This window comes from Tiliqua scincoides, chromosome 7 (assembly GCF_035046505.1).
Source record: "Tiliqua scincoides isolate rTilSci1 chromosome 7, rTilSci1.hap2, whole genome shotgun sequence".
In the NCBI taxonomy this organism is placed as follows: Eukaryota; Metazoa; Chordata; class Lepidosauria; order Squamata; family Scincidae; genus Tiliqua; species Tiliqua scincoides.
The window spans coordinates 15,546,644-15,574,332 of record NC_089827.1 but is presented as its reverse complement, the minus strand read 5'-3'; the positions used below and the strand labels follow the sequence as shown (position 1 = coordinate 15,574,332).

At 41.7% G+C, this 27,689-nt stretch overlaps 2 protein-coding genes and 1 pseudogene across 4 annotated transcripts in view; 2 read left to right on the top strand and 1 right to left on the bottom strand.

Annotated features, from left to right (window-relative positions):
- The window catches only part of IMMP2L (inner mitochondrial membrane peptidase subunit 2), a 539,096-nt gene that overhangs the window by 325,798 nt on the left and 185,609 nt on the right, over positions 1 to 27,689 (bottom strand). The gene's annotated exons all lie outside the window — the stretch shown is intronic.
- On the top strand, positions 1,570 to 4,439 carry LRRN3 (leucine rich repeat neuronal 3). The gene has a single exon (XM_066633920.1). The coding sequence runs from the start codon at positions 1,762 to 1,764 to the stop codon at positions 3,886 to 3,888; it is 2,127 nt and encodes a 708-aa protein (XP_066490017.1). The 5' UTR covers positions 1,570 to 1,761; the 3' UTR covers positions 3,889 to 4,439.
- LOC136657820 (5S ribosomal RNA) lies at positions 11,631 to 11,749 on the top strand (annotated as a pseudogene).

The window sequence follows — 27,689 nt, the reverse complement described above, 5'->3', positions numbered from 1 at the left end:
ATCTGCTGACACTATATCACCTACCTAGTACACATTTTAAAAGCAATTTTAAAGCAATTAAATTGTAAAGCCATTAAAATTAATAAGAATGCGAACTTGGAATAAAAACACAATACACTGCTTTTTGCCTTTTTTCATTTTTTTTAAATCATGAAATCTATAAAAAACTAACACAGTTTTCAAACATCTGTATCCATAGTATGTGACTTTAAAAAAAAATGAGAAGAGTTTCAAAGCAGTTTCTGACAGAGCATTGGAGAGTAGGGTGGAGATGTCTGCTTTTCTTTAAAAATAAATTGCAGCCAAGTGATTGTGACTATATGGGACCACACAGTATGTCCATAGCTGGACTGGCTACTTGAACTCAGTCTTTCAGCATCATATCTCTATGACAACAAACAATATCCATGATTCACACCAGCACTCCACATAGCTTCTCATTAAGAGACAGCATTTTGCACAAAGTCAGCTTTGATTGCTATGGAGTTAAGAAGTATAATATAGGCCCAAAATGCTCATGCACCCATCTTGAGGACTAGTGTGGATAATGGATTCTACTCTATGAGGCTGTAATCACCTGATGGTGATTAGAAGCAACAGTACTAAGCACTTGATGGGAATAACTGAGTTCCCCATCAAATTCCCTATCTTTGCTGGACACAGGAAAAATCAGTAGACTCAGGGTAACATACTAAAAGAGTTTGCATACAGTGTGTTTGTCTACTTCTTCCTTGTGCTTTAAGTTAATAAGGGGCAAGGGCATGACACAGTGCAATCCTCAGCATGACTACTCTAAGTCCTACTGTATTCAGTGAGACTTAACTCCCTGGTAAGGGTGTTATATATTTGTGGATTCAAGACAAACTGCAGATCTACAAGGTGTATTGCTAGGTAGGCACCACCTATTATTTGAGATTCTAAGACTTGATATTTTAAAATGCTAATGCTTATAATTTTGAATACTGCTTCCTTAATTATGTCTTCACTGGCATTTATATGTCAGGTGATAGCACTGGAGACCAACCATTTTCAACCAGTGCCATTAGTGTGCCACAAATGGACTGCAGGTGTGCCACAGGAATTTGGGAGAGGGTCATTTATTAGTAGGGCCATTGGGGATGTGAGCCCCCCATTGGCAGCACAGTTTGCCTTATCAATGGTCAAAAAGTGATAGTGTGCCTTGACCATTTTAGTGCCTTGCCAGTGTGCCATGAGATGAAAAAGGTTGAAAATCACTGTGTGGACAGATTTTGGCAGTTCAGAATTTTAGGATTAGTCCACCAGGCTGTCTAAAATAATATGCAAGGCAATACAGTATGTTATCACCTGAAATAATTAACATTTATGCCTACATTTTATAGCTTCAAGTACTAATGATGATCTCTCTTTATATTGTAGGTCACTTTCCCTAACAAGAAAAAGGAATGAAACCGTCATGAAACTTAAAGTTACTACTATATAATTGATCTGCTGCTTTTTTTTCTATGACCATCTGGGATCTGGACCTCATCTTCAAATACACTTCAGTACTTATCCACATGGAGAGGAACATCATTCTCCAAACATGCCTCTCCTAACTGGACAAAGTGATTGCAAGGGTGCAACTTACTTCCCAGAAGAGGGGAATTTTTGTTCTTCTGCATACATACATTTGACAAATGCCAATCTTTGTTTTCTCAAATGACCAACTCTTCTTGAACTTCAAAACTGTAATTGTGCATTTCTTAAGGGCCAATTACTTTTCTGGAATCCTGAGCTAAGATGAAGGACATGCCACTAAAAATTTACTTTTTATTTGGCCTAACTATCACTGCTCTTGTACAAGCTTTAGATAAAAAAGCAGACTGCCCACAGTCATGTATGTGTGAAACAAGACCGTGGTTTACGCCAAGGTCTATTTATATGGAAGCGTTGACAGTAGACTGCAATGATGTAGGCCTTTCTACTTTCCCAACCAGACTGCCTGCTGACACCCAGGTTCTCCTTCTACAGGCAAACAACATTGACAAAATTGAATACTCATTAGACTTCCCAGTAAATCTTACTGGTTTGGATTTATCCCAGAACAGGTTGTCCTCAGTGGCCAATATTGAACTTCAGAAGATGCCCCAGCTTCTCTCAGTGTACCTGGAAGAAAACAAGCTGACTGAGCTGCCTGACAAATGTCTTTCTGGGTTGAGCAATCTCCAAGAGCTCTACATTAATCATAATCTGCTCTCTACAATTGCACCAGGAGCCTTCACAGGCCTTGATAATCTTCTTCGACTCCATCTCAATTCAAATAATCTGCAACTGATCAACAGTAAGTGGTTTGAAGCTATTGCTAATCTTGAGATTCTTATGATTGGGGAAAATCCAATCATCAGAATCGAAGACATGAACTTTAAGCCTCTTATCAATCTGCGCAGCCTGGTTTTAGCAGGCATAAATCTCACAGTAATACCTGATAATGCCTTGGCTGGCCTGGACAATTTAGAAAGCATATCTTTTTATGACAACAGATTAGTGAAAGTGCCCCACACCGCTCTTCAAAAGGCTGCAAACCTTAAATTTTTGGATCTAAACAAGAACCCTATTAACAGAATACAAAGAGGGGATTTTAGTAATATGATACACCTCAAGGAGTTGGGAATTAATAACATGCCTGAATTGATATCTATAGATAACCTCGCTGTTGACAACTTGCCAGACTTGAGAAAAATAGAAGCCACCAATAACCCTAGATTGTCATATATACATCCAAACGCATTTTACCGACTTCCCCGGCTGGAATCTCTCATGCTGAACAGCAATGCGCTGAGTGCCCTGTACCACAGTACAATTGAGTCCTTGCCTAATCTCAAAGAAATCAGCATCCACAGCAACCCAATCCGATGCGACTGTGTTATACGGTGGATTAACATGAATAAAACAAGCATCCGATTCATGGAGCCCGAGTCGTTATTTTGCGTGGATCCTCCTGAACTTCAAGGCCAGAATGTCAGGAAGATTCATTTCAGGGAAATGATGGAAATCTGTCTTCCACTGATTGCTCCAGAAAGTTTTCCTTCCATCCTGAATATAGAATCGGGCAGCTACATCTCCTTACACTGCAGAGCAACCGCCGAACCGGAACCCGAGGTGTACTGGATCACTCCATCAGGACATCAGCTTTTACCCAACACTGTTTCTGCTAAATATTATGTTCATTCAGAAGGAACACTAGATATTAGTGATATAACCCAGAAAGAAAGCGGACTGTACACTTGCATTGCCACTAATTTAGTTGGTGCAGACTTAAAATCCATTATGATTCATGTAGATGGCTCTTTCCTGCAGGATAACCACAAATCTTTGTCTATTAAAGTAGAAGATGTGCAATCTAATTCCATACTACTGTCCTGGAGAGCAAATTCTAAAATAGTGAAACCAGCCATTAGATGGACTGCCTTTCCAAAAGATGGAAACTTGGTGGCTTCTCGGAGTGCTCGAATTCCATCCCATATCAGGGTTTATAATTTTACACATCTAGTCCCATCCACGGAATATACAATTTGCATGGACATCCCCACAGTCCAACTGGAGAACGCAAGACAATGCATCAATGTCACCACAAAAGTATTGGACCCAGCAATGACAAATTATGAGAAATGCAACATCATCATGTTTCTTGCTTGCCTGGGTGCTCTTTTGGGATTCATTTGGGTGGTATATCTCTTCAGTTGCATCTCTCATGAAATGAACTGTGATGCAGGACACACATATTTAAGGAATTACCTGAAGAAACAATCCTTTTCATTCAGTGAGCTTTATCCTCCTCTAATCAATCTTTGGGATACTGGCAGAAATAAAAGCACAGCACTCGAAGTTAAAGCAACGGTTATAGGGGTTCCAGCTAACGTGTCCTGAGATATCAATGTTATTGTACTCAGTGTTTCAAAATCGGGTGCAGAAGACTATAATTGTACTAAATAAAAAGGCAAAAAAAAAATGCCTTTTTAAAAATTAAGATCTTGGACTTAGCTGATGATGGTGGCTACAAAATAAGAATATTTACTGGTGTGGTATTTTTAAACAAAAACACCAATCTTTGGAGGGTATTGTGCCAACCTAATCATTTTCTAGGACTTTATAACGTGACTTCTTATAATCTAAGAGGCGCTCAATACTGTCTAAACAGTGCAAGTAGATGAGAACATTTTCTGTATTTGTTGTTTTTTTTAATTAAGTGTAGGAATAGTGGAACCAAGTAATACCCTCCTCTTGTGTTGTTCGACACACACTTGCCACGACTTTTTGCAGTGACCAGATAAAATTAGAATTGACCCGTGGTGTAATGAAATGGACACATTCTGTAGAGTAGACACAGTGAGTATGTGGAACTTTTTTATGAGGAAAAAAATACATTTTTGATTACAATCAAAATAGTTTGGATTACTTTCTTTTAAAAGAAACTCTTCTGGAGTGTACTATCCAGCACCTAATATTTTAATATCTGGTATTACATACACACATCCTTTCCTGTGGAAATGCAACCCTGATTGCTTTAACACATTTTACTTGTTTTTAGGCTGTGTAGATGCAATAAAGCCAACAAGAAAATCTTTCCTAAGTTTTCATCTATACGCTTAGAAAAAGTATAGAAATACCTTGCACTTTCATCTGGTTAGGGACCCAAGCATGGATGAAAATCAAAAACAGAAGGATATCAAAGCATAGCCTTATTTAGCTTCCAAATTTATTTTGGCCAGTGAAAAATATAAATTAACTATATAAGGGCACAATCCTAACCAGGTCTACTCAGAAGTAAGTTCTATTTTGTTCAGTGGGGCTTACTCTCAGGAAAGTGTGGTTAGGATTGCAGCCTAACACGTGCAAGTGCATGTGAAACCTAAATAAACAGAAATAAAAGGAACAGAAGAATATCACAGATGGTTGGATGACAATGGACAAAAGAGGAAAGTATGTGGATGAAATTTGAAATGTGGTTATAGTTAAAAGTGGTTGAAAGAGCAAAGTGATGAAAATCAAATGGAGGAAAGTTGATGAACAGTGGCTGAACACCCAAAGCAAATCTTCATAATGATTGCAAACCCCTCCCCCCCAAAATATAAATCACTGAAACTATATCTTATAATCCAAAACACACTCAGTTGTGTCTACATGTACTTATCTTCATCATCATTTCTGTGGTTTTTGAATGAGTTACTGTTCTGAAAACTTTATTTCATCTTCATGATGACATGGTGAACTGATTCATGTTTTTGCACACTGAAAAATGACAGAAAGGGGTTATGACTTGGTTTAACCTATCCAGCAGCTATAGCCAAGTGAACCCAGGTGACTACATCTAAGTTCAACCCTCATTTAACTGGCCCATGCTATTTACATGTACTCACCACACCTGCTACCAATGGAAGTAACTGATTTGTCAATATCAGATTTTAAAACATGCTGTGAGCTTGTTCAAGTTATAACAAATAACGTGTAGATCTATTCTGCAGTCAAATAGCTGTAAAACATTCTGTCGCTCAGCTTCAGCCTATAATAGAGTTCTGTCTGATTTTAAAATACCTGAAATCTGGATCTCTATGAACTCAGTATGATCCACTAAGCCTCATGCTTATTAATTAACATTAATGCTAATTTCCATGAAGGAAACTGGAGTCTGAGGAGGCTTATGACAGGACATGGAAGGAAACTGTTGCTGACTAATCTCTTATTTCCAGCTGTTGAAACTACATTTAATCTCACATATAATCTCACATATATAGCACATTTGATCATAGCTCTAAGAAATGTCGAGAATTGTGACATTTTCCCCTTTTCCACAAGGAAATACCTCTCACCAGATGTAAAAAAAGAAAATCAATGGTGTGATTTGAAGGACACTATGTTGTTCACACTGAATTGTGCCTTCTGGTAGCCTCGGATTTTACATACAGCATTATCCTAAATTGCAATAGTGAAGTGGAGAGGGAATGCATAGTGGTAATTGGAAACCTATACTAACACAAAGTCAAGAGGACAAAACTTGAAAGTCTATAGACACTGGGACAAGATAAGGCAGAAATGACAGGTAGGCAATGAACAAGAAGACAGGTAGGTCGTTCGTGTGACAGCAACTACATATTCCTTAAAATGATGAGAGGCTTATAATCAAGAAAAGGAAACCTGGGTGACATCTTTTAATTCTGGAGACGAAAAGTTTACAGTCTTATGTCAATGGTCCCCTTAATCACCTGTGGACTGTTCAGTCAGTAAGGATAAACAGTTGATGTCAGCAAGATTCCCCCTCTGGTCAGCTGTTTGGACAACCTTACTAAAGCCAAGTGGGTACGGGCCTGGTCAGTGCTTGAATGGGTCATCTTTATACTGTGCTCAGTGATCACCTATACACAGCCCTGAGTTCCATGATAGAACAAAGGTGGAATATAATTAACAAGTGGATTCATGAAACTGATAACATTTGTTTCCTCTTCAAAAACGGGGTACACAATAACGAACTGGAGATTGACTGCCAAGACCCGTTCACTGATACACAAGTCCTTTAAGTTAGGGTGGATAGAAGTGATGTTTGGAGTAAAAAGTCAAAACACAAAATTTTGGAGAGAAGTTTAAATTCACTGAGTTTTAACAGCAAATTTGTGACTGTGGGCCCAATCCTATCCAATTTTCCAGTGCCGGTGCTGCTGTGCAAATGGGGTATGCACTACTTCCTATTTTGGCGTGGCAGTCACAGAAGCCTCAAGGTATGGGAACTTTTGTTCCCTTACCTCAGGGCTGCATTGTGGCTGCACCCATACTAGAAAGTTGGATAGGATTGGATCCTGAATAATTTCAATTTCCAAATCTATTCAGAATTCTCAGGAGGGGATTTACCATGAACATTAAAAAAAAAAACTGAATCTAGATCTATGATACTGGGGGAAGGGGGAGATAGTTCTGCTACATGAGTTACATGTACAATCAAGATACCAGCAGCAATACTCTTGCCAGTAGTTTCTGATATAGAAACAAGCAGGTTGCAAAGGATTTCAAAAGTGCCTGGTTACAAGATTTAGACCATTGTAAACAAAATAAAAGAGATATTCTTTTTTTTTTTGTTTTTTATCCATACTGCATCAACTTTAGGCATGAAATTTTTTTAAAAGTATTTTTGAGCACTGAGATCACCAGAAGTACAAATTCTATACAACCATAGAATAGAACCATAGCCCTCTCTTGAATGAATGAATGAATGAATGAATAAACCTTTATTAGGCATAGATAGAGAAATCATAAAAGCAAACATAATTAGTCCTAATCCCGTTTATAAAAAACGGAGTTAAGATACTAAATTACTAATAAAACATTTACAGTTCAACATAAAATATCAACATTTTTGACAAATTACATTAAGAAGGCTTAGAAGTCACCGAAAGTAAAAATTTAGAAATTCCCTCTAGCGCATCTGGTGAGCAGTCATTTAAGAGACTTATTGTTTCTCTTATTGTTTCTGGGTTTTTTGTTATCCCCTAACAGAACTGTCCTTTTCACATTAGTTGGCTAACATTAATAGCGCAAAATATTCCTTTTCATAATGGATAAGTTGCGTGCATATTGCCATTTTTGAATAACTCTTCACTGTTGCTTACAATGTGCAGGCTATTAAAAAAAAAAAAAAAAGCTTTTACACCAAACAGAAGGGGATCAAAGTCCTAGTGCTGAATCTAAAATATCTGAAATCTGGATATCTGTGAATTCAATATGTTCCGCTGAGCACACTCTTTACAAAGCTGATGAATCGCTATCACACACATGGCGACATTAGAATTTATCAGCCAGACACACTCATACATCATGAGAAATTTCAGCACCGAGGACAGAGCTTTTAGAGGCAGGCTATTTATCAAACACACGGTACTTGAAATATGACCTATTATAATGCAGGCACTGTATAGGTCAGTAAGAACTTGTTCATGTATCTTGTATGTTTGTCTTTGGAGCTGAAGTACATTTAAAACCTGTTACTGATAGAGCTCAGGGGTTAGAATTGCATTAGCTTCAAACAACCACAGTCAAGATCAACGATAGAAAACAACCACACAACGCACATAGAACTAAAATAATAAATTATTCGTGCATTGGCTGGATAAAATCCGCAGTTCTTATTCATTTTGCAAGCTAATATAATTTACAATTCTCTTCAGAGTGTTTATTTGAGTAAATGAACCTGCTTGAATGGTTCAATATGTTTTTCACATAACGGATACTTGGTCAAATATGGATTCAATATATTCAAAATATTGTGTGTTCTGGTGGTACATCTTGTATGCTATTCCTATCGGCCTAGAAGTTTACTCTAGTGGGTAATATATGTATTTAAAAAAAACAACAACATTGCACAGCTCCTGATCAAAAGCTAAATACAGTTTATTAATCTGCAACTTCAGCTTAGCAGACAAACAAACAGATGTCCCAAACAGGATGCTCTAAATTGTTGCTGTTTGATCATATTCTTGATCAAACTCTGAAGAGTATTAATGAAAATACAATTTGTCAAACTGTGATTTTTATTTCTTCATAAATATTCTCTGTGATCACTTCCCCAGATTTATTCAATGGTTAGTCACAGTGATTTTCAGCCTTTTCATCTCACAGCACACTGACAAGGGGCTAAAATTGTCAAGGCACACCATCAGTTTTTTTACAATTGACAAGGCACACCACACTGCCAGTAGGGGGCTCTTATCCCCAAATGGCCCTACTAAAAAAATGCCCTTTCCCAAACTCCCACAGCATACCTACTGACCATTTGCAGCACACTGGTTGAAAATTGCTGTGCTAGTATATATAACATTGAAAATTAGCTATTTATTGCCAGGATAATTAGAAATTGTCACTCTTGTTCATACCTTCACTGGTTCAAAATGCAATGGGATGATCACTGTCATAATCCCTGGCATGCTGAATGCATTTGTTCCAGCAGATTTAGTTGCCTATGTAATTTAACCCAGGAAACAAACAAGCAAACAGCTTTGAGCACACACATTATTGGACCATTCTCCAGGGAATTGCTTTGCACTGCCAAAGCTCTCTTTAGCATCAACACAGGGTTTCCAATTTGAAAAAGGTTATCAGCTGATAAAGACACATCCCTCCATGTCAACACAGCACAGCACACTGTTCTGTGACTAACACAAGCTCTACAACTTCTTGTATAACTAAATGGCAAATTTAGAATAAGCAAAATTGGTCTTATTTGGGGAGAGAGGCCAGAAATTTTTTTAAAAGTTTGGTTGATTAAAGGATGTGAATTATTGCATATATTCGTAAACTACTGCTGGGCAGCCCAATCAGCTGCCTGGGGCGCGCGGCTGCAGCGGTGCCAAGAACGGCTTCTGCCACATCCTGCATGCCTCAGCCTGCCACGGCCGGCGCCTTGGAAGAAAGAGACTTTCATCCCCTTCTCCCAGATAAGGGAAGCAGCCCCGCAATGGGGCTACTCATTTAAGGTAAAGGCATTCATGTAGGGTGCTGAGCCCCACATGAACGCCTTGGATTTGGTGGAACAGAGCTCCACGTGACCCACCTCCCTCCCCACAGCACGCCTCCCGCCCGCCCTTTCTCCGCCTCCCCATCATGCCTCCTCCCCGCCTTCTTTCCACCCTCTGCCTGCCTCCCCCCTCCCTGGAATGCCCCACCCCTCTCCCTGCCCCACCTTACCGTGCCACAACTCGGCGGTCTGTGAGACCACGAGCAGCGGAGTACAGGCGCCTGCCTGGCGCTAGCCCAGCACTGGCCAGCGCTGGGCTAGCACGGGTGCTGGCCTGCGGTAAGCCTCGCAGATGTGCCTAATGGCATGCTTGCGACAGTGTGTTCCGGCACAAAGCCGGAGCGCCAAGCTCAGGATTGGGCTCTAAGAGCACAATCCCAACTTGCACTGAAAGCAGGAATAAGCGCCAGCGGGCCTGCGCTATATCCAGCGCAAGTTTGGGACCAACTGCAGGCCAGCCTGTGGCAAGGGGAAATGTTTCCCCTTACCCTGTGCCATGCTGCAGCAGCCCCAATGGGTCTACTTGCATTTGTGCCATGTGATGAGGTGGCGCAGCCCAGGACTGCACTGGGGAGCCCAGGAACGGGATCAGGATCCGGCATAACCGCCAGGTTCTGCCCCTGCCACCTGCTCTCTGCCTACTCACCACAGTCCCGCCTGCTGCCTGCCCTCCCCTGCCCCGAAATGCCTCTCTTCCGCCTCCTCCCTGCCCTTCCCATGCCCCCCCGAACCCCGGCATCAGCAAAGCTTGGCTGACACAACTTACCCTCTCCCTGGTTCCTGTGATGGTACCACGAGGCTGGTGCACATCTGTGCGCTGGCCTATCTCCCAAGAAGAGTGGCATAAAAGTGCTTTACGACACTTTTGTGACACTCCCAGGCCGACGCAAGGGACTTGCATTGGCCCAAGGGAGGGTCAGGATTGAGCCCTGAATCTCACAAAGGGTACAATCCTATACACACTTCCCTAAGAGTAAATCCCATTAAATTCAGTGGGGCTTCTGAATAGAGATGCATAGGATTGCACTGTTACTATTCTACCTCTACCAGTTAATCATTAAAATAGAAAATCAATTTCTAGTTATGCTACTTGCAAAAAGGCTGAAACAAAATTAGCGACAACAGGCCATTACAATAACATTTGTCTTTGTAGGCTTCTAATTGTGCATTTACATTTGTTTCTGCATACCTACAAGCCCAAGCATGGGAGGATTCTGAATATGACATAATGTGAAACTTTAATTTCCTGTCACCAGTTTCTGCTTCTTATCCAAACCTCAGAAACAAGCATTTCTCTCCCAGAAGATGTGCATTCTCCCTAGGCCTAGGTCATGCTCCACAAATATTTACAATAGTACTTCCTAGAAGACAGATTAGAGTGTCACCACAAGACATTTTTCTTACAATTAAATCATAGTAAATCACACATTTTACTAGTACTACTACTACTACCACCACTACTACTACTACATGTTTATATAGTATATTTACTGCTACTACTACTACATGCTTATATAGCATATCTACTACTACTACTACTACTACTACTACTACTACTACTACTACTACATGTTTACATAGCATTTTCTGAGTGTTCAAAGTGCTTCATGTGTATTATTTTCAGGGTGCAATCCTATCCAGCCTGGTACCAGTGGGACAAGCATGTGCACTGTCTCAAACAGTGAATGGACCAGGGGAGGGCGGAACAGAGGAGATGTAAATTAGATGGGGGCAGGGAGGAGGCGAATCAGTCCCAGGAGGGGGCGGTTCACATATCATCAGGTGCTGCCTTTATGGAAGAGAAAGGTAACCCCTGCATCCTTGCTATGCAAATAGAGGACTCTTGTCTTATTCTCCCTGCGATCTGCTTGCTTCCTTTTGTGTGCCTGCCTGTCAGTGGCTAAAAAGGAGATAAAGAACTGCTGCTAGAAAACACCATTTAAGAGCTTTAGAGCACCCTTCCCAATTCCCACCATATTTACCATTTATTGGGAACTGGGGAGCAGGACTAAATCTGTTGGTCATCTCTGCTAGGAGCTTTTCTTTATCTCTGTTTGACCACTCACAGGCAGACATACAAGAATAAGCAGATAGCAAGCAGAACAAAATCTTGCTCTTTATTTGCACTACCCTGCACATGCCCGATCTCGTCTGATCTCGAAAGCTAAGCAGGGTCAGGCCTGGTTAGTACTTGGATGGGAGACCGCCTGGGAATACTGGGTGCTGTAGGCTTATACCATAGTCTTTCGAAACTGAAGGTTGCCAACCAGGTTGCCAACCAAGGATGCAGGTGTTCTCTTTCTCTACCACAAGACAAGACAGGCTATATCAACCTAGTGAAGTGGTTCCCAAAAGTCTTCGAATCAGGACCCGCCTAAAAAGAAGTTTCACTTTACCAGCCTTTCAAGCCTATAATGGTGATTGGGCAGCAGTGCTCCCCCCAAGTAGCAAGCTTGTTCAACCTTTAATGCACATAGTCTAATCTGCCTTGTCAGTTTTAGAACCAAAAATTAGGTCATGACCCACTGGTGGGCCACAGACCCAGAGTCTGGGAACTGCTGACCACGTCATCTCTTACTTAAGATCCATTTCCATTCATCATGTTTACAATAAATATGAATTTGCTCATTCGTTACTTAGCAAACCAGTTGTACATTTGGCACCTTACTCAGCTCATTACCTAATAACTTCCAATGGTAGCAATCCATTGCACAGGGGCTGCCAAGGCACTAGTTATCCCCTCATCTTTCCTATTCTTGAAGTGTAGCCATTTGGGGGTCAACACACTTGCTCCCTACCTTTCTAGCCTGAAGGTGTCAGTCTGGAGGCATTTTAACTGATAACACTCAATTTGGCTCCAGCTCTGCTATCCATCGGATAACTTTTTCAGAAAATGCATAGGCTGCCCTTTGGCATTCCTATTGCCAAGGTGGCTAAGATTTTAAACGATAAAATAAATCGGTAAAAACAGAAGCGTAGCAAGGGAATGCTGTAAGTACAGCAGGTGCCACAACATGCTGTGTAAGCACCCCCTCCCCCCTTGCTGCTGGAGCCACTCAGGGAAGTCAAATCAATGTGCAACATTGCTATTGCTGCCCAGAATGGCTCCGCTGGTGAGAGGAGTGAGGCCGCTTACACGGCGTGTTGGGGCACCCTATAGTAGTACTTACCGTGCCACCCCCTTCCGGCTACGACTGTCGTAAAAGCAGTATTTTTTTTAAAAGTTGCAGATACAAGACAGAACACCACAGCAAAAGGTAACAATCTCAAACTTAGCCACAGTAAAAATTGCAAGCAACAATTAAAATTGAAAAGCAATTAAAAAGCATCAAACTAAAAGAAGTGCACAGGTTAACGCGCCTGGGAAAATGGAAAGGTCTTCGCATAGAAGACTTGGGTGTTGCAAGAAAAGAGACAGCAGCTGAAGCCCCTCTCTGGAGGAAGGCCTTCCTGCTGGGCCACACACTATGGTTGCAATCGTATCCGCGCTTACCTGGGAGGAAGCCCCACTGATCACAATGGGACTCACTTCTGAGTAGATATACATAGAACTGGGCTGTTTGTAACTTTTCTCATTAGGGTGGTCAGGGCCGGATTAAGCTATTGCAGGGCCTGTTGCATATGTTATAAAGAGCCCCCCACCTCATTACACTCCCTCCCTGCTCCAATTTATCCTCCCCTGAGTGTGCTGCTCTGCTTGTCTTCCGTGGGCCTTGGCAGAGGCCTTCCCGATGGCGCCTCAAACTCTTCCACTGTCACCATGTGCTTTCTGGCATATTTGTGATAGCCAGCGCTCTCTGAATGTGCTTCGCCGACGCTGAGGCAAAATAGGATTGTGCCCACAGTAAAGTTAAATTTGAATGAAATTATCTATTATCGATTTGTATCGTTTTATTAACACCATCCGTAATGATTACATAGCATGAACATCTCCTAATGTGTGAGCAACAGGGTTGGTGCATCATAAGGTACCGGTTTCACCGGACACAGCTTGCAAGCTTTTCGTGGGGGACCCTAAAAAATGCAGGGCCAGTAGTATATGCTACGTTTGCTAATAGGTTAATCGGGCCCTGAAGATGGCAAGTTTGAAGGACTTTGTCTCTAGACACATCCAGCTAAGCGTCTGCTTTGCCGCGACATCTACAGAGGCTGCAATCCCAGTGTGTTTCCTTATTATTTGCATGTCTTCCGGCTATTCACAGTTTGCGGCAAACTGTCCATTTGCCACTGCACTGGTCAAATTAAGAGCAAAATAAATAAATAAATAAATCCTCCTTTGAACTTTTAATAATGAAAAATTTTTCATCATAAAATATGAACATTTTTGAATAGCTGTGAGTTGTTGCTAATTGTTAATATATATATTAACAGCAGAGGAAAGCAACAATCGACAAAACATAAGCAGCAGGAGTTATAAAACATAAAATTAATGTCAGTCAACAGTATCAAAGGAAGGTCCAGATTAAAACGCAACAAATTAAAAGGCCTGGAGATATAAAAAGTTGTTTGGCTGGCACCAAAAAGACATCAAAATAGATACCAGATAAGCTGCTCTCGGGAAGGCCTTACAAAGGAAAGCACCATAAATAAAAAAGCTCATCACTGACCTCCACCCATTTCACCTCTGAAAGTGGGGTAATTTGAAGTTCTTCTAAATTCAGTATATGGGCAAATTCACCTAGAAAACCTCATCCCACTGTAACCCTTCAGTTACAGTGGTTCCCAAATGTACCCGGGTCATGATAACCCTACAGTTTCTTCTTCCTGGCTGAACCAAGCACTGCCATCTTGAATCTTGTGAAATCTCCTGAGATCCAGGATGGCGGCACCCAAATTTCACAAGATTTCATGAAATCCAAAATGGCAATATTCAGGGGAGCAGGTAGGAAGGGCCACCAGGGACATCCCGCAGTGTCCCTGCAAATGTGCCATGATGTCCTACTTTGGGAACAAATATATTATTTTATATTTATATTTATATTGAATATATTGGGGGAAAATATATTGTTTTTATGTAACTGCCAGTACTTTGAATTGTGCCTGGAAAAGGACTGACAAACAGAAAGCCATTACAGAAGTGTTTGTTCCTACCAGCTGACAGCAATCAGAAATGTAGCAGCTATGTTTTGAGCCAATGTAAGAAGAAAGTCCTCCTTTAAATGAGGTACAAATCACTCAGATTCCGTTGCAATATGGGGTTAACAATACTTACTTACAGGGTTGTTGTGACCCTGAAGCATTTAAATTGAACATGCAAAAATATACAGCACGGTGACCAAGTATTGACCGTGCAAAATTATATGTGGAATGTTCACCAACATTAATGACAATAAGAAAAAGAGAAAACTTACACAAAGAATACTGAATTATGACTGCATGCCCTTAACTACCATGATGTGGCTGAAGAACATAATTATTTTCTGCTTGATATGTCTACTGATACCAAGGAAGAAGGGCGATTGCAATTATTATTATTATTTTTTTTTAAATCCCAACTTTGACAACTTACTTTATAAATAGTATGAGAGAAAATTATGAGGCACAATATTTTGCAATAGAAAGCCACTGAAAAGATAAATACTAATTAAAGCGTTTGACATTCATTAGATTGCTTTTTGTATCCATTAAAAGCCCTCCTGGGCTTTGGCTAACAAATGAACCATTCATGATCAGTACTAATGAGCATTTTTTAGTAACTACATTTCTGCCTTCCCAGCCTTTCTAAACCAACGTCTTCCTAGTACTCAACTTCTAGGCAGATCTGCCTTGGTGGTGCTATGTATTTCCCTCCCTCCCAGGTACGCCACTGCTTCTTTTAATATGTAAGAGATAACTTCCTGGAGAAGTGTAGGAGAGGAGCGAGGAGCATGTGACTCACTGAGGCTCGTTCTTGTGGTGCTAAACCATAGTCTGAACAAGGCCAAAATCCTGAAAGAGAGAGAGAGAGAGAGAGAGAGAGAGAGAGAGAGAGAATAGTAGTAGTAGGTGGCTAGAGGTCTCCTTGTGATAAGGGGATATTTTTCCTCTTACCACGCATAAGGCTCCAGCCTGCCCTATGTAGCTACTTGACTCTCCACCAACCATATAGCTGGTGGAAGTCCAAGCAGCCTCATGTAAGGCTGCCTGGCCTGTGAGGGAGGACAGGATACGGAGCTCTGCCAATTCCACTGTTCCCAGGCCCAATCTGCAACCCTCCATTCTGCCCTTCTCACACTCAGAAACACTCCCTCCCTGCCTCAGAAAGGCCCTCCCACCCCCTTCTCCAAGCCCCTGTGCTGCTCGGCACAAATGTCACCTCCAGAAACAGACCTGGTATTGGATGCAGAATTGGCAGGGTGGAGCAGGACACTCTGCCGGTGCTGCTTACTCACTGGATGCCGCAACACCAGTGAGTTATGGAATGTTTGCATACACCTTCTGCCAACATAGGAATTGCTGCATCCCCAAGTTAGGATTGCTCAGTCACCAGTATGCTACACCACCTTTCAAAGCATGGCAAGATTAAAATAACAAATAATTCATCAAACAAGAAAACAAAGTCTAACAATTTAACACAATGTAACATGAATGAGAAAAAGACTGCTTTGAACATGAGTACAGCTCAAAGGAGACCAGATGGCCTCTTCCAGATCCCAAATTAGCTGATGTCCCTTTTAATGCTACTGTTTATGAGAGTAGAAAACAACCCCATCTGCCTCACCCTAACGTACTTGCTAACTCTCATTCACCATAATCAACTCATGCTGAGCTCCAAATGCCATGCGCTATAGAATGACGGTCCACATTATGGATGCTGCAAGTGTCCATGGATGGAGACTTTCAAATCCAAGTCCTTTAAAGTTCTCAGGAAATAGACTCTTGAGACTATGAATATGAGACTGTGGGCCCAAGCCTATCCAACTTTCCAGCACTGATGCAGCCATGCCAATGGGGTTTCCACGGCATCCTGCGGTGGGGGGACAGTCACACAGGCCTCTTCAAAGTAAGAGAATGTTTCTTTCCTTACTTCGGCAATGCAGAAGTGTAGGTGTATGTACAGTTCAGAAATCTTCAGTGCAGGGTGGATGCATCAGCCTTCCTTTTGGATGTGACAAAGTCAAAACAGAGTCTTCATCATGGTACATGGTAACCATTCACTCATGCAAAGGTTCTGAAATTACTCCATGTTGATAATGCCATGGTCATTTTCCAATTCAGTTCCATATGAGTCTTTGGCTAAGAAAACTAGACACCGGCTCCCTCCTAGGTGAAGTTTTTGTAAGTAAAATTTTAAAAAAAGGATTGGAGAAACCTCTATACAGCATTTTTGACATATTTGTTTTAAAAGTGCAGGTGGGATGCAGCAGTTCTTCAAAGGAGAACATCTGAAGCAACCTGAAAGGTCTATTTTTATGAGAGCAGCTACACAGAATTGATTTATTTAGGTTAGAAAAGACTCCTAGGAGGGTACTTACAGCAATACTGTTTGAAACCATCAAAAATGTCCAGGAGGCAAGCTCCACAGCATGTGTGTATCCAGGGCAAATTACTTACCTCAGGTGTGCACCACTTAAGGACAGGGATATACTCTCCAATCCCTGTTGCTATGCAATTGTGTTATTAAGCGAACATTCAGTCCAATCTAGTGCCTTTGTTGTGTAAACAGACACTCCCTGCCAGACCCCAGCTGGCTGCACAGGAGATAGATTGCCTCTTTTTTGTATTAAGAGCCTCTTTGTTGTGTAAACAGACACTCCACGGCAGGCTATGGGAGATCTGTCTGCGGGCCTAATCCTATCCAACTCCAGTGTAGCGACAATGCAGCCCCATGGTAAGGGAATACATGTTCCCATACCTTGAGAAGGCCCCAGTGACTGCCCGTCCACCATAGGATGCAGCACACACCCCACTGGCACAACTGCACCAGCACTGAAAAATTGGATAGGATTGGGCCCTGCCTCATTAGGAGCCTCTTTGCTGGGCTTTGACCACCTTCGTATATGTGGTCAGTTGTTAAGTGGAAGGTTGTTAAGTGACACACATCTGCATTGGTAAGTGGGATGAATTAAGAGGGTTGTTTATAGGATTAGTAAGGAAATGGACAGCTATTGCCAAAAGCGTACATGTGGGCACATCTTTTAGAAAAGCAGGTTTTTATTCAATTATATTCTGGTAACTTGAAACTACTCTGCCTGGAACTGTGGATTCTTGGGACCTAGGAGAAAAGAACCTGTGTGATCGGTCCTATCCATATAGTGGCAGGCTTTTAAATGTTACAACACCTCCATGGGTTGAAAGCAAAGAGAAAACGACTCCCACGCTGTTCCCATAAGACACAAAAGAGGCCCATCAGCTTGGCTCAGAATTAGAGGGTCCTATTTTAAGATACAGTTCCCCAGACAACTGTGTCTTCACGTTCCATCAAGGCATTTACAGATTTCATCATTTAAGCCTTTATTTCATACCGTTCAGAGATTCTGCCTTCAGGAAGATATGGTTGGACAAAACTTCCAAGGGGAAATGTTAAAAAGAAACGCCATACATACACAGAGTACATTCTGCACACTTTTAATTCTGGATTATGAATAAGGGGTCGGTTTCAGGGCAATTAACATTCAACCGTCTGCTGCTCCATACTTAAATAAATTCAGGCTCAAGTACATTCTCATCAACTGTGAGGTGGGCTATTGTTTAGAGTTCACTGAAGGCATAAAGACAGTTCACAGTGGAACTTATGGTAATGGAAAAATTATTTCAGACGTAGGCAGGATAAATTTTTGGAGATATTATATCTCCCACTGCACTCTAAAGGGCTGTGTAGAAAGGGTCAATCACAATTATTTCCCTCCCCCCCACACAATTCGTCCAAATCAAAACAACAGTTGAGTAGCACTTTTAATACCAATAGCCCACTATTGCAGAGTCTGGATGGTCTCATTATTTCTGCACAATTACAAAAGGCTTCAACTATGCTAACAATTGTCTCCACTGTTATTTTAACTGAGCAAGAAACAACAATATGCAAGAAAATGAACAGCTAATTGCATATAAATTCAAAAACTAAAGGGTACTGATCTCCCTGTCCATTTAATTTGATTGCTGTACGGAGTGAATGACAGCAGGGGCTGGCTAACAAAGAAACTTACATGAGTTTGTGAGTGATGCCCTTTTCCTCTGCACTGCAGCAGGGATCTTAAGAGAAACTCAGGTGGCTGCAAGAAGTGACTGGCTAACCACGTGAATATCACAAATGGAATTATGGTGGAACACCGTCATACGCCCCGTCACCACTAATAAGCCACATTTGCGAAGGCCTAGATGCCACGGTCTGGGATTGAACTCATCTCAGACCACGGTGGAGTGGGGGCGACCCATCCAGCAGCGGCATGGACTCTGCAAACACTGGCAGGTTTGCCTGCCTGAGGCTGTGCAATCCTAACCACACTTTCCTGAGAGGTAGCCCCACTGAACAAAACAGAACTTACTTCTGAGTAGACCTGGTTAGGATTATGCCCTGACAGAAAGCGCTACAATGTGGGTGAGACACTTTATGGGGCCTAACAAGGCCCCAGCAAAAGAATAAAAGGGAACCCCGTTATGAGGCCAGGAGAAGGGTGGAGAAAGATGCAGATCCTGAGAGAGCCCCGTTCCTGCTTCTGCAAACACCCCACCATTGTGCAAAGGAGAAGAAGAGGCAAACCTTCTCCCTGCCCAAATTCTAAGGCTCTCAGGGGAAGCTTATAGGGTGCAGACCCATAGAGGAGCCACCAGCTGGGACGTGGACTTACAGCCACTTAAAGATTTTTCTCCTCTAGCTGAAGTATGCTCAAATACATATTTAGAATATCATTAATAAAACATTTTAAATAATAATTCTATATCAACTCTTTATTGTATAAAAAGTAATATACACAACTCAGTGATCCCATGCCATAAAATCATTTTTTCTCCATAAATGTCTGCTAATCCCCACTCTACACAAATTGTTTTCAAGAGATATTTTATTCCAACAACTCATAACATTCTAGTGAACATGGTGAGATGAGACAGAAGCAAGCTTATAATTCCCATTGCTTATGTCAATTTCTTGGGGCTAGAAATCAGTTTCTTTTAGTCTGAAAACACATTACTGAATGATTTCTGCAGACAAATTCTTAGCTGGTTGCCCTTGTGCAATTGCTTTAAATAAAATAAAGCAATATAAAGAATCCCCAATACTTTCGCAGTCCTGCACAACCTCAACAAAGGATAACCAAACATTTACATAGCTGCCACTGTATAATACAGTACATTCATCACCTAACCTCCCTCTTTGCTCAACATTAAAACTGTAAGTAAGCATTTCCTGCACATTTACTTCGAAAGATTTGCTTAAAATACCTCCATGTAGCTATATAATCAGTAGGAGCTATATAATAGTAGGATCAGTAGTAGGATCAGTAGCTATATAATACTTTAAAAGATAATTTTAAAAAAAAACTATTTTCCTTTTAGCAACCAATAAAGTTTCACAAGCAGTTGGAATTGTAAGATTTAAAATGGCAGATTCATCTTGTACATGCAACAGTTGTCTAAATAAATAATGACTGCAGGTCTCCAGCAATCAGCTGTACACACATATTTTATCTGTGTGGGAACAGTTGATACATATTTTCAGGAACTGCGTATTTTTCAGTTGGAATCAGGTCAACCAATATGGGAAAAGTTCTCTTCTGTGGTATAAGCAACATCGCACATTCTAGTCTAGAGAGTTTTAACTATGCAGGACAGAAAGAAGAGTCACCCGTATCAGAAACTCAGCTAATTAAAAAACTGACTAGGGGAAAGTCTTAAGATGCATCTCCCAGTAATCAAAATGCCATTTTTAGCTAAAGCTAATCCACAGGCACAACAAGTAATTCAGCAGTTTATAACATACGCTCACAATATGGAAATCTACTTGCTACAATCCATGAAAAAAACAAAAAACAAACCCTCACTGACTATCTGTGGAGTTACAGCAATTAATTTTTTTGTAACTAAGTGTGAAAGACTGAGGTTTATATTACCCCAAAATTCTCAATTCTATTTTCTTGCTACAACCAATTTCTCATTCTTTTTTTTTTTTAAAGCCTCATCTTTTATTGTATATTTTTCCCAATCTCTTATTTGCTAGGTGAGCCTATAGGCCTGGGATAGACCAGTGGTTCCCAAACTCGAGGGTCGTGACCCACCATGGGAACCAGAAGCAGGGCATTCCCCCTTAAGGGGAGTGGCCCTGCCCTTACGGGCAGTGATGGTGCCATAGCAATCTCAGCGCCACTGCCACCAAGGGCCTTGTTTCTTAGTTTGGGGGCAGCACTGACCTGCAGGGCGCTGGAGAATTGCAGCGCCCTTCCCTCAGGGTAACCAGATATCATAACCTCAAAAGGAGGACAAGGCACCCCAAAATGTAGGATATCCAAGAAAAATGTAGAACATGACAAAATAAAAGCTAAAAATACTTGTGCTCGTATGTGGATTTCATGTGGTTCATTTCAAGAAGGCTCTGAACTGCCCTTAGGGGTCTGCTCACAGGGAAAAGGAGGACATTTGAGTTCTTTTCCAGGACATGAGGCTAAAAAAGAAAACAAGTATTGGGAAAAGTTTACAGTTTCACTCGGCCTCCCCTTTGCACAAAAACCAGAAGTAGCCATTTAGTTATTTGATTTTTCTCTGTAAACCGCTTTGTGAACTTTTAGTTGAAAAGCGGTATATAAATACTGTTGACAGTCCTTATTCCCAATGGAAGCCAGTTAAGCTTTTTTTCACAGTGTTGGATAGCTTTGGCAAATACTTACATATCATCCTATATGCAAGCATTCCAGGCAATCTTATCACCATATTAATAACAAACTCGGTTTACTAAAGGGGGGCACCCACACACAAGGCAGTGATTCCTACAAACTCGGGTGACTCCCCAGGTATGCAGAGATGGTTAAACGTTTGTAAATTTTTAAAAAAAGGAACTTCAGCCTGATGAGGACTGAACACCGTGAACCCAAATGACCATGAAATGGTGAGTAGTCTGCAGCAGAACACCAGTGGGGAGGGAGCGGGATGAAAAGACTGGTCTGCCTGAACCAATGGAACATTAGAACTGGGGAGATGCAACATTTTGTTGCAATTCCCGCTTGTATTCTGTATTAACCATTTTACTAGGACCAGTCTTCCATTTCATACCTGACAGTTACCATTGCATTATTCTAAAATTTTGATATGAAAATGTCAGTTGCCAAAAGGTAGATACAGGAAGGGAAAGTTCTTGAAGACCCAACCAGATCGGCCACAGCGGAAGCTCACAGAATCCAATCACAGGGAGATTTCTACACGCAGCCCAAATGTTAAGGGACAACAACAACAAAAAAGCAGAATGTTAATGTTTTCTCCTCTGATTTGTTTTTAAATCAATTTTCTGGGCTTAAAAATTTAAACTAATGTATTATTTTAAATCTTATTTATAAGTAAGATAAGGGGGGACAACAACAAGCAAGCACAAGTTAAAACATCCACTGAGTCAGCAGAGATTTCCCGTTATATTTCTTCATTTTCCTGATCCTACTGATGTCACTCACTTTTTCCACCTTCCAGCATTATTTTTTTTTCTAAAATAATTGTGTTGAATGGAAGAATCATCCAGAGGCATTCGTACTTCTAGGGTAGAAAAATCATCACCTATTTTCCTTTACAGTACGAATTTTAAAGGTCCTTCTTTTAAAAGGGGGGGAAAATGTTGCTGTCACTGAAGAGACAGGAGCTGGTTACTTGCAAAGATTTTGAGAGTTCGTTTTCATTTCTCTTCCACCTGATCTCTACTCTTCCCTTTTGGCATTCTAAACTCATTTAGATGGAAGTCCAAATTCCCCGTGGCCCCATTAAATATGTTGCTAAGCAAAGAGTCCAGCAGCCGCTGTAAACAGGAGACTTGGAGAGGAGCCAGCTTTGAAAGTTGAGGGTAGGTCAGTGCATTTTAAACCCTCACATAGCTACAGAAGAAAGCCAGCTTGCCAAAAGCTTCAAAGAAAAGCCAGCTCCAATTTTTTTTTTCATATGCTGCTCAGAAGAGAAAGAATTATTGATATCTACTATCATTGCAGTCGCTGACTTCCAGACCTTGCCAGATGGATTCGGCACTGATCCACCACACCCAAGCCCTCCCAATCTTACGGCAGACTCTTGAAGTCTTGAGCTGTGAAATTCATGTACCAGAAGCAGACACACAAAGCAGACACGCAAAACCACATTGTTCCTTCTTTTCCCAGGGACAATTTTCCAGGCTTTTCCTTTGTTCTACGGTACCAGACCAGGAGCCTTGAAAACTCCTGTGCTGACGTGCCCCTAAGTGATCAGGCAGCCAAGGCGGTGCAGAAGATAGAAAAACGTTCATGAAAGCATAGTAAGGAAGTATTTCCCAGCGATGAAAAAAAATTGCTCTGTAGAGTGTGCTGGCTCACTGCAGTTACTTCTTTTCCCAGAGTCATTTTGTCATCGACATCTCAGACAAAACGTTAAAGAGAAAACAGAATTTTATTACTGATACCTGTCTTACATATACCTTGTACAGAGGACCCTGAACTGGGTGGCCACTAGGGCTAGCATTACAATTCAAGCCTGAGGATTCACCAGCCTCCTGTGCCAGGAAGCTGCTGGAGACCGGTTCTAGTTGTTACCTCACAACACTGGCATACCTAATGACAGACACCATTTCTCCCTATTTCTCCTCCCTGGGGTGTGTTGACTTGCCAGGCAAGGACTCCCTAGTGCTACCCACCCCGTATTTCAGGCTGGGGTATGGAACAAAAAGAAAACACCTCCACTCCACAGGCCAATCAGAAGTAAAAAAATTCCTACCTGGCCCCTCAACGGGCAACCAGCAAGGTTTCAAACTCTGCACAACAGGTGGATGGGTTGGGTCTGAGTGGAGCCTTGCAAGTAGTGGAGTCGCTAGAGGGGCATGAGGGGGTGTGGGCCGCAATGAGTGACGCACATAGTGGGGGTGACACCACTACTGGCCAAATTTTTTAAAAATCTTTGTATTTTCAAATAATAGCCTCATGTTATTGAGGGAGATTTTAGGGGTTTACCTGGTTTATAATCTTCCTATGTAACCCTATATGTAATCACGTAACCTAAGAAATGAACATTGCTCTGGCTTTTGGGCCTACCAACACGGCTGCAGCCTGCAGTTCTCTGCTTACGCAGATAACGTAAGAAAAATGTGTTTACCACCGAAAGGCTGTCGGCTGGAGGCCAGGGACTTTTGCTGGAACAGATATGCCAAGATGCAGAACAAACATGTCAGAATGTTCGGGGCACGGTGACCTCCAAATGGGAGTTGTGGAAAGTCCCACATAAGCCAAATTATGTCAAGGGTTGTTTGTGCATTGTTATAATATGATTGCAAAGGGGAGGTTACAAGTGGGGGGCTGGTCCGTGTCCTTTGACAGTCTGTTTCTGTCCTGATCTGGTGAGCAATAAACCTGCTTGAAGGAGAACAGCTTCAGATTCTTATTTTGGCTGCCTAGCTAAAGAACCCAAAACCAAATTTATCTCTATCATTATATAACATTCAAAGCATATTTTCATGCAGAATGCAATGAAACAAACTACGTTGAAATACCTCCATTCTATCAAAACTTACAGCAAAAAAAACCAGCAAGGATGGAGCATCGCCATACCCAATGCCCAGGGCATTGCCCCATCCAATGCATTGGAGGAGGTCCATCATGGCTTGTGAAGCACTGGCCTTCTGCACTCGATGACACAAACTCTAGTAATACCACCGCTTACAAGTCTCCTTCCCCCCCCTTTCTAGTCAATTACTGCTCTGCATTCCACACACATGCTTGAAGGATGATACTGAGCAAGAGAAACCCGTCTCCCATATGGACGGAGGAGGTCCCCATCCTTTCCTTTCTTCAAGTGCCAAGTCAAGACTGTTTCAGAATGCAATTCCAGGTGAGTGAGGAATTTCACTTCTAGATTTTCTGCTACTTGGTTTTAAGATGATATTTTTTATTGGTTTCTCTGCTGCTTTTATTTACTTTTTTATTTAGTATAACAAAACACAAAATCCTATCGTTTCTATTACATTTATTACACAATATGCTGTTGCATGCAATTTAAAACTTTTTTTTTTTTTTTGCAGTGTTACTTTGGTTTTCTATTTAACAGCCCAATCCTAAGCTGGCTACTGCTGGAGGGAAAGGAGGGCACAAAGTTGCAATCATGCTGTAAGCAGTGGCGTCACTAGGGTTCAAGTCACCCAGTGCGGGAGGCTAGCGCATCAGCCCTATGATGCACATCCTCCCATGCAGTGGGCAGGGCAATGCCCTGGGGGGATGGGCATAGTGATGCACCATGGCCCTGCCCCTACTGCTTTTTTTTGGGGGGGGGGGCTATAACTTTTGATAGAATAGAGATATTTCAGTGTGGTTTGTTTCATTACACTCTACATGAAATTAAGTATCGATTGATATATAACATGATGATATTATTTGAAATTACATAGGTTTTAAAAATTTTGGTGAGTAGTGGTGTCATCCCCCCCCCTGCCATATGTGTCACCTGGTGCAGCCCGCACCCCTAGCAACGCCACTGTCTCCAAGTCTCATAGAGTGGGTTCTCAGGCCTACCACAGCTTCCTGTGTGCTGGAAGTTTCTGCATTTACTGGAGTGGCATCACATCACTCCATGGTCAGAGAAGTGGAACAAAACAGACAGGAATGTGAGCCAATTTGCAAACACATTCCAATTTTTGGTAGGAAAGATCCGGGGAACACAGGGATTTAACACAGACTACTACATGGGGGGCACTACAAAAAATCATACATTCCACCTCTACCCCAATAATAGATATGATGGCTTGGCTAGCCCACTCTTGGAGATCTGGTCTACACTCACTAAAAGGCATGATATCCAGCTGGGACTTTCCGTCAGCTGCCACTGCCATTCTTGTACTCCAAGATGTCCAACACATTTTGGATCATCAACAGATGATTCACGGATGGATGGATGGAGCAGTGGATCATCACATCAGTAATAGCTGCCATGAAGTTTAGTAAAGAACAAAACTTAATATACTTATAGCCCAATCCAATCTAAATTTTCATGTGGCGATGCAGCGACACCTGTGCATTCCATGGGGAATTTTTAGCTGCTGGAAGTCTCCTAGTGGTAAGGGGACATTTGTCCCCCTTTGCTGGGGTGAGTCCCAACAGCCACAATGAGTCAACTTGGACCTGCGCAAGCAATATTGCTGGCACAAGTCTGTGTGGATCCGTGCAGGTGGACCAGGTCAGTGAAGGACCTTGGGATTCAATGTGTTCCAGCGTTGCTGTTCCCACCCACCTCCCAGGCCCACATCACCCACCCTGCCCTATCTCCTCCCAGTTCCACACCCCTGCGTCAGTCAGCCCCCTCCCTGCCCTTCCCCCACCTCTGCACTGGAGACACCTGTTGCAGTTGTCATCTCTTCCTTTGCCAGCACCAGCAAGAAGACTCTGCCCTTTCTATTGATTGAAGAGATGTATTGATTGAAGAGATGATAATTATAGAAACAAGATAGTATTGGCCGCAATTCTGTGATTCCCTAGTGTTTTTCCCTTTGTATTACCCTGAATATATGTATTTGTGATTTTCCCTGTACCCATGCCTTAAATCAAATAAAAAAAATAAAAAATAAAAAATAAAATAAAAAGAAGACTCTGCCCTTTCCACTGGCTCACCTGGGTCTTGAGCTGCTGCAGAGCACTTTACAGTGCTTTTGTGGCCATGCATTCCAGTGGAATGCACATTCTGCCAGTCCAGACTCTCAATAGGATTGGGCCATTAATGCAGCAGGTGGCACTCGGCCAGCTGGAATAAAGCTTTCTCTCTCAACACTAACACTGAAAATTCAAGGGCTATGATGCAATTACATTTTTAATAATTCAATAAAATTTCTTCACAAAACTAAACTTCTAATTCGAATCATACTCCCAAGCAACCTAACTTTTTTTAAAAATTAGATTACAGGTGGTAAGTACCTTAAGCAGTATGCACCTACTCTTAAAGAAGCATTAACTTTTTTATAGTATTGGGTGGGTAGATGTGCATTATGCTTCCATGAGCATGTGTGGGAATTTCAATATCTTACATTTGATAGGCTATCACATGGTAAATCATCCAGGGTCACTCATTGAGATCATGGACATATGGAGATTCAAATGTGGGCCTCCCATTTCCCACCCAACCTACATCATGAAGGAAATGGGAAGAGTATATGAAGTAAGTTCAGTGGCATCGCTGGGGGGGTGACTCACACGGGGCAGGGGATGACACCGCTGCTGGCCAAAATGTTAAAATCTTGATATTTTTGAATAATATCATCATATATCATTCGATTTGTAATTTTATGAAGAATGCAGTGATGCAAACCACGCTGAAATATCTCTATTCTATCAAACATTATAGCCAAAAAACCAATGAGGGCAGGGCAATGGTACATCACCACGCCCACTGCCCGGGGCATTTCTTCATCATGGGGGTGATGCGCTGGCCTCCTGCACGGGGTGACACAAATCTAGTGATGCCAATGAGTAAGCTGCACTTTTTACAAGCCTCTTAACCTCCTTTTCACAATTTGTCATGCCCATTGAAGCCTCCCCAATATGTCACAGCATTCCCAGAACACATCTGCAATGCCTATAATATATAATTTCATTTAATAATTTGCAAATAACTCATTTTTATTCATTCTCTCTCTCTCTCTCTCTCTCTCTCACACACACACACACACACACACACACACACACACACACACCCCTTTTCTTCTTCCAGTTCAGTGAAGTGTTATTCCCACACAAGAGCCTGTTCTGTATATCTAATATTCTTCTGTATATCCATATTCCCCAAGTTGTAGAAATTCCTTTAGAGAACAGAGAACCGTTATGGTCTCAATCCACTGTGGCCTTCTGGGTACAGTGTTCTCTACCATACAGCAACTGAGGACAACCATACAAAGAAAGTAGAGTACTGGGGAGATGGATGAGGAAAACAGGAACAGGCAAATAGCCACAAAAGAGGAACAACAGGGAGGAAAGCTAAAATCCTTTTTTCATAGGAAAAGAGAGCAGGTCATGGGAAGATAAGAACATTGACCTATTGGTGCGGAGTGACAATGCACTAGATTGTG